We start from the raw sequence: 13,608 nt of genomic DNA, 5'->3' as shown, positions 1-13,608 counted from the left end.
GTGTGTGTGTGTGTGTGTGTGCGTGTGTGTGTGTTTGCTGTTACAAACATCAAAGTATCTGTCCTGGTGTCTAAATGTTACAAGGATAAAACACTACTCCTTTTCTACCAGAAGTCACTTTTCACTCTTTACAACTTATGTCACAGTTTCACTTTTAAAGGCAAAGTTTAAAATGTTTTATGTTGTTTTCCTAACAAGATTATTTTGGAGGCTCTCACCTTTAAAGAGGTTTGATTCAAGGCAGGTGCCATTTATGACTAAATTTCCTTGTGGTCAATACTATGTGTCCTTTTGTAAAGTACCATGCAACTTTTCCTAATCCTGTCACATTAAAACAAAAAAGGTATTCAGATTTTATGTGAAAGGCCAACAAAAAGTCTTAACCCTCGTGCGATCCTAACATTCTGTTTACTCAAAAATGACCCGCCCCAACAAAAGCCCCAAAATAGAGCAGCTTACTTGAATTTGAAATCCAAAATCTATTTTTCATGATGAAACAATCTGTTATTTATCAATTCAACTCAATTTAATTCATTTATATCATGTAATTTTTTTTTTTTGTTGCACAACACAAAAAGACGATCAACAGTATTATGCTTTTCTTTTTACAACAAACCAAGTCATAAGTTTTCTTTTACATAGTAAAAGGACGTCTGCAACTCCTTAATGTCAGCAAGTAACGATGGTCAATTTCCATAATAAATACAGGGTAATGCTAAAACAAAATAACTGTTGATGCAGCTAAAGACTCGTGACTGGGATAAGGTTCACCTTATTATGCTACAAAGTGTGAAAAAGCTGGAGAAGTAATTTTAGTATAATCTCTTTAAAGGATAGTTACAATGGAAGAGACCTTCAAATCTTTTAACTTGCATGCTAAACCTCCTTATAGTCCTGTGATAACAGAGACAGATGATATAAGTTGGAAAATTGGCTGACCATAAAACTCTGCACATAACCAATCTGAGAGCATAGATGGGCAATTGTCTAATTGTCCAATCTTGTGCTACTTTGAAGCTATCCTGGTTATTTTCTCATAACTCATTACAGTTATTACAGTTTCTCTTTCTGCACTGACTTTCCTACATCCCTTTGGTGTTTGCTAGATGCTCTCGTTTAGGTGGCAGTTGTGGGATTTTGCCACAATTAGCCTCTTCCCCTTTCAGTTTTGTCTCCTCGGGAGATTGGATGTCTCTGGAGTGATGGAAAGCACCAACACCAACACTAAAATACCTCTTGCTATGTGGAGTAGACTAAACAGTGAAGTACCTGTGAGAGTCTCCTTAGCATTATACTCACAGCTTTGGTGGCCTTTGCCTGAACTGCACTGTAACCTTATAGTTGGTTCACTCAATTATGCATATTTTCTACAGTGTTTAAAGGCGGCAACTGTTTCTTTTTCCCATGAAGGATAATGAAGACGAGTTGCTGGTTCAGCCCATCTTTTATTTCAGGGTCAATACTCCTTCACGAGAAACAAATTATGCACCACAGTTGCCAAAGCAATGTTGTCCAGCAGTCTGTAATAAGCAGCCCCGACAGGAAGTGCTAGAATATTCTGGGGAAGCGCTCCCAAAGCAGGATTTAAAAGCTGCTTGTTATTTCCCATTGGCAGACCTACAGCAAAGCCTTGCTAAGGGGAAATGTGAGGATCTTTGCCTAGATTCCTTGTAGAATTTCAATTTACTGTATTGGAGGGACAGGACAATTTTCTGGGGTGAAAGTGAGGTTAAAACCTTCAAGGTAATTTAAGACTTGAGCAGCTCTAAACTACATATCAAACTATAAATTTGTCATAACAAATCTGCTATTTCCTTGTGTTTTATCTAGAATTTGACTGGAACTTCAGCCAGGACCTGTCCTCCATGCTGGTGAAACAGGAGGAGCCTGAGATCGGCCAAAGGTTAGATCCTCAGCCTCTTGAAAGCCCGCCTCTCATATTAAGCCCTGCCCCTCCCCGCACAGGGTCACCGTGGAAACGCACTGTAAGCATCCATCTGGTCAACATTTTCTGCAACTATATGAAATGCAAATAATTCTTTGTTTAAAATGTTCATAAGTGCTTCTTGCTACTCTTATTTGTTTATGTTTCATCTAGGAGCGCCGTCTAGACGACATGAAGCCAGTAGCTATAAAGGACGAACCCAGAGAAAATGGACAGTATCTCAGCCTGCCCAACGGTACTCAGAACAACTCTAATATAGATAAAACTAGATGCTTGTACACACTTTGTAAACAGACAACCTTTTTCCTCATCCTTGTGTGATGTTAAACCAGGCTAGAATTAAATAACTTCAACAAAATTCAACAACCAAAATCTCTTTCTTACTGTTTATTCAATGTCACATGCTGTTTTTATTTTGTTTTTAGTTATGTAAAGCACCTTGAAATGCCTTGATGCTGAAATGTGCTATACAAATAAAATTTGATTGATTGATTGATTGATTGATTGAGAATTGGTGAAGCAGGACTTTAAAATAGGCAAATGCACACAACTACACATCATTTCCATGATAGCCAAACAATCAGAAATCAGTTCTTGGTTGTTGGAGAGGGGGTCTGAAGAGAATAACTTCTACCAAAAAAATAAAATAAACAGCCGCAGACATCCAAAACAGAAAAACTCACTGACTGCACATCGTGTTTGTGTTCTGCCCACCTTTAAAATTAATAAATCTCTCATGATTAGTCATCCCCCAAGCAGAAGCATTCATGCAACCCTTTCCTCTCTTTTAGATGACGCTCTCCAGCTCCCGCCCACCCCACCCAGCAGTAACCATGGCGACAGTGACGGCTCACTACCGCCGTCCTCCCCACACCTCCCTCTCCCACCGTCCTCGCCCCAGCCACAACAGAGGCCAGGAGGTCGTGGGTCTTCCTCCTCTTCCTCGACAGCCATCTCCTCCTCACCTCTCCTCACGGCACCACACGTGAGTTCAGTCGCATCGTCTGCACCCCATTACGTCTCTGTCGTTGTCTAGATGAAGAGCTACAACGTCGGGTCGAGATTCGCTTCTGGGTTTCTGCCAGTACGGAGCGTGCTCAATAAGTCTGTCTGTCTATTGTCCAGCTCACCGGGCTGAATTTCTAAGATCAAATAAAATATATGTAGTGATTTAATGCCAGCAGACGTTCTTCACCCTGAGTGAAGCTGTAATAAAGGTTGGATATTTGGATTGCCCTAAATATATAAAGGAACATTCGCTTTTGAAATGTTTACTATCTTTCTTGGCATAATTGTGCAGAAGCTGCAGGGCTCAGGACCCCTCATGCTGACAGAGGAAGAGAAGAGGACCCTGGTAGCAGAGGGTTACCCTGTGCCAAACAAACTTCCCCTCACCAAGAGTGAGGAGAAAGCACTGAAGAGAGTTCGACGGAAGATTAAAAACAAGGTGAGGTGAAATCTGTATTTTGGTGCTGAGTGAGCAGAAGGATGGGTGGGATAGAAATTTGTGGAAGTGTTGGATGAGCAGAATGACTAGGATATCCCAGTAAGTAAGAGGAAAATGAGTGGGGTGTAGAAAAGGAGGGGGAGGAGTGGGATAAAATGGAGCGGTAGGGAACGATAAGAAGGATAACTCAAACATTAAAAGTGAGGGATGAGGGGGATGAAGAGAAGTTGTAATGAGGGGATTAAAAATGAGAATTGGGGAAAAGGAGAATGGAATGACGTTGGGAATAAAATGTGTAGTAAAGTGGGACAAGAAGAATGAGTGGGACTGAGTTGAATAGTTGGATGAGTGGGTTGCAGATAAAGAATGATGAAAATTGGGGGAGTAATAAATGTCATTGAGTATGACGGGAATAAAAAGAAAAAAATTACTCTAATAAAAAAAAGTTAAATAGATAAAAAAGGTAGTTGTGACGGATGAAAGGTATGTGGGGAGACCATAGTATTAAAGGATAAAAAGGGATGGAAAATAAGAATGACAGATTACAAGGTAATGGAGGATGAGTGGGATGAGTAGCTAAATGGAAGGTGGATTAAGGTTGATAATAAAAATATGTGGTAATGTTGGATGAGAGGAACAAAAAGGGAAGTTGTGAGGGATAAAAGAAAACAGGGATTGGTGATGAATGGCAAGATAAGGGGATAGACAGATGAGTGGGATGAGTGGAGATGACTCATGACTCAACACCTTTCATTTTGTTCAGACTTTTATAGCTTATCTGCTGTAACTGAGGTAGAAGATTAAAAGTATACTCTGTGTTTGTTTAGATTTCAGCTCAGGAGAGTCGGAGAAAGAAGAAAGAGTATGTGGAATGTCTGGAAAAGAAGTAAGACTTCCTTTTTCCATGATTTTTTTCCCTTTTAGTCCTCCTTTTTTTCATTATAGCTTACTTAAATTACATAACTTATAAATCATCCACTATAGCTGTCTAGAAAAGTGAGGCCAGCCCTCTTGCATTTTACACCCAAAAACATCCTGAAAAGGTCTTTGTCGCCAATGAGGCTTCAGGGAAGTGAATTCATAACCTTTCCTTCTGTCTTCAATCCAAAAGCCACTTTCTTTAGATATCGAGGTTTTCCCTCAGCTCACTCCACCCATGAGCCTTTTTATATTTACAAGCATTTGCTTGCTCTTGATGAGGGGGGGGAGGAAAAAAAATCCAACCCGACCAAAGAGAGAGCGAGTTGTGTAATGCTAAAGTGAACTTGGCAGCGATTGCTCAGACAGGAGCCAGCTTTTGTATTTAGAGGTTTTCCCAGCTGCTGTAAAGTGGAGCGGAGTGAGCGGACTAAACTGCAGGCAACCTCAGGTTCTCCTGAGGTCAACAATGTTACTTTTTGATACCCACAGAGTGGTTTAATCTACTTTGTGAATCATTAACAAAAGATAAAATATTAATCGGAACTTCCCAACGCAAATTTGCTGTACTTTTCTGTGGCCAGTCCTGATGATGGCCAAACTCCAGTAACCTGCTGAACACATGGCCCAGATTCACTCAATCTCCTGTCATGGAAAATAACTGAAAATATGGATTTGCTTTTATAACCCCTTCATCACAATATGAAACAATAATAACACTGAACAGTTGAAGCAGATGGTTGCAAAATGTCTTATTAATCCCATCAGAGTAAATGCAGACGTGGTATGAATCAGAGCGCTGCTTCGCTTTACTCAATCAGTTCAACTCTATTATCCTGCTACATTACAGTTTCTTCCTTGAGAGCTCTTTAGAATAATAATAATAATAGAAAAAGACCAGATGAAATCTGAGCGAATGAGTCAAACCAGGCATGGAGGATCAGGATTAGAAAGTGTAAGAGATGAAGATGTTAGGTTGATAATTCTGACCAATAGGATTAGGACGAGATCACAGCAAAGAGGCGATCAGGAAAAAACGGAGCGAGGAATGATTCACGAGTCTGTCAAGACTTGCTTAGGTCCGTTCTAATGTCCATTTGCAAATGCATATCAGTTCAATTAGATTTTTAAACTCCAGAATTCAGTTTTCAGATATTAGAATATGACATAAGGCCAATAATCCAAGGAATTTTTCAAACTGAAAACCACAAAATAAAGTTGTTGTTTTTTTTAGGGCTGTCAATCAATTAAACTATTTAATCACAATTATTCACAAAAATGTTTTTAATGTACTGTAGCAGAATATTTGTTTATGTTTCTATTATTCTTATAAGCATTGGGATGGACAAATATGTTTCTATTAAGCAAATGTATGTTTATTGTAATTGCAATGTCAGATATGACAAATATTATCAAGATTATTTCACAGAAACATTTATAAAAAGTTCTGCGTTCGCTGATAAATTTGTTAGAAAAACTATCACGCATACACAAGAGAACTGCAATTTATCGATCAAGGGAACCGGTTTAGCAGGGATTAAAGCGAGAAAACAAACAAAGTACAGTGAATGAAATGTTATAATGTGCAATGAAATACAAAACTAAGTGCTGTTGGAATTAGGCTTATTTTTGTGCTGTTTTCACATGTTGCATTCGTTTGTACTCAAGTATTCGCAGAATTATTCATGTATTCATTCAAAAGTTCAAATGTTCACTTTATTACTGCTTATTGCAAGTCTTGCAGTGATTTTAGTTCACCTTTTAGGATAACTGCAGCGCTAATAAATGACTGCATCTTTTAGGGCGACACCAAACAAAATACACGTGCAGAGATATTACAATAATCTGTCTGTGTGTCCATCAGGGTGGAGAATTACACGTCAGAAAACAGCGATCTGTGGAGAAAAGTAGAAAACCTGGAGACTGCCAACAGGTGAGCTTTTACACACTTTGGCTTGCAGATATTACAACTTATCAAGAGGTTTATGTGTGCTCCAAACAACTGTGACATGGGTTATCCATTTATGTAATGATGTTTGGATTACAATCAGCGACTGAGTGGCAGATAAAACAAGAGCTGGATGATGTTTTGCTGTAGGGATACATTAGCTATCTGCTAATAGCTAGCTTAGCTTGCTTGTGTTTTTGCCTCTGTATGGGTAAGTGCAAATTTATTGTTGGGTACCTGGACAACGTAGCAACAGTTAATCTCACAAGGATTACAATTACTTCCTCAATAGTTTTCCATGCTTACAAATATTTTCAGCACATTTTATAAATATGCAATTTCCTCTTCATGTCTGTCGTGATACAGATCTTAAATGTCATAAATAATGGTCTTAAAAATCCTTAAATGTGAGGTGGTGAATCCTGCAGAAAACCTTAATTACCGTCTCAGCAGAGTTTAGCAAACCCAAAACGTTTACGTTTTTGATAGTGGGACTGAAAAAGTTTTTTTTCTATACTTCCAAAACAACCCGTTAACATGTAGATCGCATAATTATTTTTAAGGGGACTAGGCAGAGATACTTTTTACTTCAAGTCTAGAAATTTGAACTCTGGAGAGCTCAAATTTCCTCACTGCATATGGTAGCGGCTTATAGACATTTCCTGGTTCAGCAAATATCTCTGCGCACTTACTTTACTTTTCAAAGAAATAGGGCTCGTTTTCGTGGATTACTCACTGAAGGTTCTCAAACACTTCAAATGCATCAGATAGGTTCATGTAGTAGGAATCAGGGCGTTGTAGATCATTTCAGATTTTATATTGAGAGTGTGACTGCAAGATTTAAAAGAGTATAAACTCAAATTGAGCTCAGATGTGCTAAACCAGCCTCTGCTGTGTCCTCTGTTATTATAACGATATGAAACCAGTCTACTTTTATCCTGGAGTGGGTGGTTAGTTGGGTGGGTGGGTGTGGAGGAGGTAGAGGGTCTGTCTCTGTCTGTCTGAGTGCCGAGTCTGTCATTAAAGCAGCTTTCATCATGGAAGGTACCCCGCACAGCCTCCGCCTCTTCCCACTATACACGCTGATGAATATGTTTAACAACCACACGGTGGAACAATGAGCTGGCACAAAGCGAGGAAACATGAGTCAGCACGCTCACTCTCATTAAAATCCAAACAGTGTGCAGCTCTAAAAAGAGGGTCTAAATGAGCAAACCTGATTCAAGCTAAAAACGTCCCAAAATGCACCCATTAGTGGTCATTTTCTTCCCATGTGCAATTTCTTTTGGTGCTGCACGTCAACTTTGGGTGCCGTCACTTTAATAGCGACAGAGAGAATGTGGCGCTTTCTCTATGAATCAAAAATGAAAGTTATTGTGTCTAGGACTGGGAAAAGATCGAGAAAAGTTCAGGAAATGTGTGGTTCAGCGTAGCACCGAGAGCTAAAACCAACCTAAGTAAACCAAAATTTGAGGTTGCCAAAGAAAGATTTACATCATGATGGTGGATATTTACTTTAAGAAGCAATAACTTTAGCTGTAAGTCGCAATGAAAGGACTTCAAAGTCCATTAAATTTGAGCTGCATGTTACAGCTGACAATATGAAATGTCACGTTTTAAATTTTGTCTCATTGTTTCAATTTTACACCTGAGTGAGTGCTTTGATTTTCTTTCTTTTTTTTTTAAATGTATTTAAAGTCTCGTAATCCGGTTCTCTGTCTCCACCTAGTGGTTGGAGTGCGTCCTCACAACTGTGGATGATAGATACCATCAGAGCCCTGCTCTCCAGATTCATGCTCTCATGTCTTTTAGCTTAAAATAAAATGGACTGAAATGTACCGCATAGACATAGCTATGACAACAAAGAACAAGTATAACTTTCTGTGTAAAATTTCCTTTCTTTCTACTTGTTTATATCCCTTTGTGTCTGTTTTATGCCCAGGTCTCTTCTACAGCAGCTGCAGAAGCTTCAGTCTCTGATTTCAGGGAAAGTCATCCCCCGTTCATGTAAAATGGCCTCAACTCAAACAGGAACGTGCCTCATGGTAAATGTTATTGCTGCTAACAAGTATTTAACAAGTGTTATCTTCGGGTTGTCTTCCTCAGATAAAACGAGTAATTAATAAAAAAGCAAAAACAAAAGAAATCGGCAAGGGGATAAATAGTCATCTTAATTTTATCTTCATACAGGGTAAAGCACTACAGTAGTTAGCATTTAATTTGGTTGGAAATAGAGTCAGGTCTGATCAAGTTTTACTCATTATTTGTTAATGTAGGGGTTTTGGTTCTGTTTCTACGCAGATGATGGCGCTGTGTTTCGTCCTGGTGTTGGGCTCCTTCTCCCCTTGTGTCTCTCCTCTGTCTTTTTTCTCTCACTCCTCCTCTTTATCCTCATCATCCTCTCACTCCTCACCTTCTTCTCTTCCTTCACCATCGGCAGACCTCTACACGACCAGTCAGGGTAGGTAAACATGCTCAACCGTTTCAGTCTACGGTCCTGCCAGAGGCCACTAGTTTACCAAGATAAACTCCCAAAGCATCATAGCGCCTCTACTGAACATTAAGCTGCTTTTCTACATCCAGTTAAAAGTCCCAACAGCATTTAGAAAATTCCACATTTATGTTTGCGATGTACAAAAAAGGCTTTTCCGTGGCTTGAGTCCCATCAGCTGATTAGCATGTAGAAAGTCTCTAATGGTTGCTATGGTTACAGGATGGTAAATATTATCATAAGCACCAGTTTGTGATATTTGATTGTGACCTTTGGAGCAAAGGTTACATTACAATCCAACACAAGGCCCACAATCTAACAAAACAAACGAACCACCCTCCCGCCCCCCAAACATTGACATTTTTAACATATTAAGACACGATGATTACTCTTTTAAATACATCCTTGAAATGAAGTACTCTCAGATTACACACCACATATTCACTTCCTTCTACCAATTGTAAATAGTTAAAGAATAATTTGACTAGTTCTATATTCAATTTAAGTTTTGTAGAAGTTTAATTCAAGCAAACAAGGACTTCCTGGTCCACAGGCAACTCAGAATTACTACTGTATTATATTTTATGTCATGGAAGAGCAAGTATGAAAAGAACATTCATACTGTGACGATTTTTAAGCATTTAAATTAACTATTTTTAAAGAAAATATGCTATTTTAATTTAAGAGCGCGCTATACGTCCCGAACGGTCTTATTTTGAAGGTCTAACGGAAGTCGGCTCAGTGTTTTCGCCAATATGACAATGACAATGTTGGCGAAAAATAGGACTTCTGTTTATTTTCTAGCTTATATTAATTAGGAAAGCAATTATAATTTCCTAATTAGAATTAGACCCTCAGCGAATACTCACAGTCCAAGCTAGCAACAAATTCAACAGAGAAACCGGAAGCTACCTTATCATTAGCTGGAAGGCGGCTGCTGGAGGCTGAAGTATCGTTTCTTCCGAGTTGAGCGAGGACAAAACACCTTCCTTGGCCAAATATAAAGTCTAAAACACACACATTTATATATGCGTTACTCTGTGCTATTTGGAGGTTGACAATTATCCGCTTTACCTTTACGGCTTTCTCCTTCACGTCTGTTTCGACGCACCTGAGATGATGCGTTTAAGGGACTATTAGAAAAATGAATTTTTGAAAGCGTTGTAAGCGAATGCGATGGAAACGCATCAGGAACGGTGACAAAGAATAAAAAAGAATTTAGTTTAATCTCAGAATTCTGACTTTTTTTTTTTTTTTTTAAGAAAAATGTCCCAATTCTGACTTTTTCGGGAAAACAAAACAAATAAAAAACAACGATGCCTAAAGGGTAAAAATTAAAACTAAAAGTCAAAATATTTTTTTAAGTGGTCCTAATCCTCTTCATTATGTTATAGATTTAATTTTGATTTTAATTTTGAAACTGTAATCCTAAAAAAATATTTGTAATTTGATTTCTCCTATTTTGGAATCTTAGAGAAGGTAACTAAACTTGTGTTTATGACCAAAAGCATTGAACTGCATTGAAAGCAATGTGCCTAATAAAGGATCCTACAATTAGCAGATTAATTCCTAACATTTATTATCGTTCCATTGCCCCACCCTTGTCGGAAGCCATTTAGAAGGTTTGCCATTGCGCCATCATCCTTCTATACAACCTAATATTGTTCTAAGCTTTATTTATGGGTATTAGAGTAAAAAAAGGGTAAATAAATAAGCATATCCTTTTCCATTCAGCATACTTTGTGTTGCTCTATCACATAAAACCCATTAAAATACATTAAAAGGGTTTAAATGGGAAATATAATGAGGCCAATATAATGAGGGATGTTTTAGAGGTCAAAGGTAACCCTCAGATTGAACTCCAGTGTGTTTGTGTGTCGCAGTCCGCTCCCGCAGCCTGCTCTTCTACGATGAACAGGCTCCCCTGGAGGAGAGTTTGGTACCATCAGAAGGAGAGGGGCTCCAGTCAGAGATCCACTCTCACATTCAGACCCGTCGGCATACAGCCGACGCCCACAGCAACCAGACAACTGGGCCCAAATTAGACCAAAGGTACAAACAAATCCCGAAAGCTGCAGTGATTCCACGCAGGCTCCGTGTCGGGTCTTAAACTACTGCTGCCCCTTCCGTCTCCTCAGAGAAAGCAAACCAGGCGGAGTCTCTGAGGTTTTCTGACTCTTACATCCTCTTCCTGCTCGAAGTGCTCCGCCCGCCGGTTCCAAACCAGCGACCGTCCTCCTGTTCCCACATCGCTCCGGCTACAAATCAGCCCAACTTCAACACCCACGTCGAGCACCCTTCGTCTTTCTGTTGTACGTGAACACTCTGGATGTAAACATCAACTTTATTGTTGTTTTAATGCACTAAACGTCTAATTTAAAGTAAGCAACTCATTTCACTGAATCAGTTTACCTACACAATGCCGTGCAAAAGTACTTCTCCACATTTTGGCACATTATTATTTTATATGATAAGCCAGCACAAAGTTGTCTTGGTCAATCTTTGCTATCTGGTTTGATGCTTTTTTTTTTACTAAAATATTCAGTTAAAAAAGCATAAGTCTCAAAATCCCATTTTTAAGAAGAATCACCTAATAAGAAAGGGCTCATTGTTCGCTTATCATGAGTCAATGCTTGATTTTAAAATTACTAGTAGCCAGTATTACAAAGCTGCAAAATATGCTTTCAAATTTCAACTTGAAAAAGATCATTTTGAAATAATAAAACAAACAGAAAAATTGGCTAAAGTCTTGAAGGAACCAGGTTTATTTACCTAATGCTTCAGATATTGAAGCAGTGCCGTTTTAAAGTGCCTTCCTTGTTCTGCGGTCCAATATGGCCCATTTGACCGCACACATGATGCAAAATATAACAACTATATATGATAAAGATGTGTAAAATGCCTTAAAATAAGTAGCTGCCATGGCAACCCCAGTTTGCCTTGCTAAGTGGCACGTTCTCATCTTTCTCATTTTGAAGTGTCTAAGAGAAACTAGCCACTCCATCATGTCATATTTATTCATACCCCAAGGTAACAGGAAGCCCAGGATTATTAAATAAAACATGATTTTACATGTAGATCATCTTAAAAAAGTTGAAATGTACTGAAAAATAAAATTTGGGATTTTTTTCTGAATAACATTTATTTATTTTAAGGCTTTTTACGCGTCTACCAGAGGTGCCAGTAAGTGTGGAGAACTGTAGCATGCATTTATGAAAAGGTCCTAGCACTTTTTTAGATTTTCAAAATAAAATACAAATTATAGGTTATTTCTGCAACTCCATCATTTAATAAGCATTTTTTTTTACTTCTAATTCTGACCAAATGTCTAATTTTTTCTTAGATTTTGGTATTTCTGGGGAAGCGTGTTCTTGTCTTTCATAAAACGGGGCCGTTCCGAGGATAGGAAGCAACACGTCAAAGTTTTGTTTTGTTTTTTTTTTTTTTGGAAAATATAAATTGTATATGTAATATATTTGCAGCATCAAAAAAATGCATATTTAATTTATGCGGAAAAAAAATACATGTACTGATTTTTTTTAAGTTAGTTTATCTTATTATTTTTTAAATAATAACAAAAAACACAAAAAGAAAACTTCTAATATATTACGAGCATTGAAAAATTAGCATATTTATTTTATGCAAAATAAAAAAGGAGATGATTTGGCATTTCAGAAGAGGTGAAGTTTTGTGGCGTAAAACTGCTGTCGCATGAATTGGGTGCTTCAGAATAAAAAAATGATTATTTTCTACATTTCTAACTTTTATTTCTTGGCCACATATTAAAAAAAATGTAAAAAAAAAAAAAAAAAAAAAAAAAAAAAATAGATCACCAATTATCATGCAGCAGCAGTGTTTGTTGTATTTATTGATTGCTTGTAGAAAGTGTGTAAATACTGATGAAGCATTCCAGGAGAAAAAGCACCACTAGTTTCAGTTTGATTGAACACTATAATGAAATCTGAAGATTTCATCACCACTATCTGTAACAATGCTGTTCTGAAAACCCCAAACAAGTCATTTTAGTCCAAAAGCTGTGTATAATGCATTTCGCTTCATCACGGGTTTCCTCCTTTCTTTTCTTCCATTTAGTTAATTGATTTTGTCTCCATTTTGTCATCGGAAGTGAACAGAAACGCATTATGTGACTGCAGCCAGATCCACTCTCTCTCTCTCTCTCTCTCTCTCTCTCTCTCTCTCTCTCTCTTTTTCTCTTATTCATCTGGGACCAAATACCAAATGTACATAATTAATAACAACTTCCAGTGTAGTTGTTGTAAATAGTGGGCCTTGTTTTTGTACTGTCATAATCCCAGATTTTAGCCTGTGGAACATCATGTGGGGAAGAAAACAGAAGGGGGTGAGGGGCATCAAAATAAAATAAATGATGATTGAGGGGTTGGGGGGCGGGGGGTCAATTTGTAATTAACTGAGATGACACAGCAACTACACACAGTTTGATTAGTCCTAAAACCCCGGGAGGCGTTTGATTATTGCAGTTACCTGAATGTCCTGAGAAAGCAGTCAGGAGCCTCTAGGGGGCGCCAGGCTGTTTGAAATGCGTTTGGATGTGTTGTTGTCTCTGTTTGTTGTATAGCGTCCTGCATGTTCCTCCATATATATATACATATATATATATATATATATCTATGTTATCATAGTGTAGTCAGTAGAGTAGAAATGAGCAAAATATTAAAAATCTGCATCAGCAACTCAGTGTCTGTGGACTTCATTCCTTTTTGTGTCTAACATAAAGGGATGGAGAGAGATCCATCCATCATTTGTCTGTTTTCCATCCATCCATCCATCCATCCATCCATCCATCCATCCATCCATCCATCCATCCATCCATCCATCCA

At 38.2% G+C, this 13,608-nt stretch overlaps 1 protein-coding gene across 2 annotated transcripts in view; it reads left to right on the top strand.

Annotated features, from left to right (window-relative positions):
• The window catches only part of creb3l1 (cAMP responsive element binding protein 3-like 1), a 31,767-nt gene extending 19,505 nt beyond the window's left edge, over window positions 1-12,262 (top strand). For both annotated transcript variants that reach the window (XM_007572266.2, XM_007572264.2), the window contains 10 exons: window positions 1,831-1,985; window positions 2,099-2,180; window positions 2,737-2,930; window positions 3,246-3,392; window positions 4,220-4,278; window positions 6,175-6,243; window positions 8,201-8,303; window positions 8,560-8,719; window positions 10,633-10,801; window positions 10,888-12,262. In XM_007572266.2, the coding sequence (XP_007572328.1) occupies window positions 1,831-1,985; window positions 2,099-2,180; window positions 2,737-2,930; window positions 3,246-3,392; window positions 4,220-4,278; window positions 6,175-6,243; window positions 8,201-8,303; window positions 8,560-8,719; window positions 10,633-10,801; window positions 10,888-10,924 (1,175 nt within the window). In that variant the 3' untranslated portion in view covers window positions 10,925-12,262. The remainder of the gene's footprint in view (window positions 1-1,830; window positions 1,986-2,098; window positions 2,181-2,736; window positions 2,931-3,245; window positions 3,393-4,219; window positions 4,279-6,174; window positions 6,244-8,200; window positions 8,304-8,559; window positions 8,720-10,632; window positions 10,802-10,887) is intronic.
• The last annotated feature ends 1,346 nt before the right edge of the window (window positions 12,263-13,608 follow it).

This window comes from Poecilia formosa, unplaced genomic scaffold, assembly GCF_000485575.1.
Source record: "Poecilia formosa unplaced genomic scaffold, Poecilia_formosa-5.1.2 Scaffold297, whole genome shotgun sequence".
NCBI lineage: Eukaryota > Metazoa > Chordata > Actinopteri > Cyprinodontiformes > Poeciliidae > Poecilia > Poecilia formosa.
Note: the sequence above shows the minus strand (reverse complement) of the source record. Positions and strands in the feature narration are given on the sequence as shown.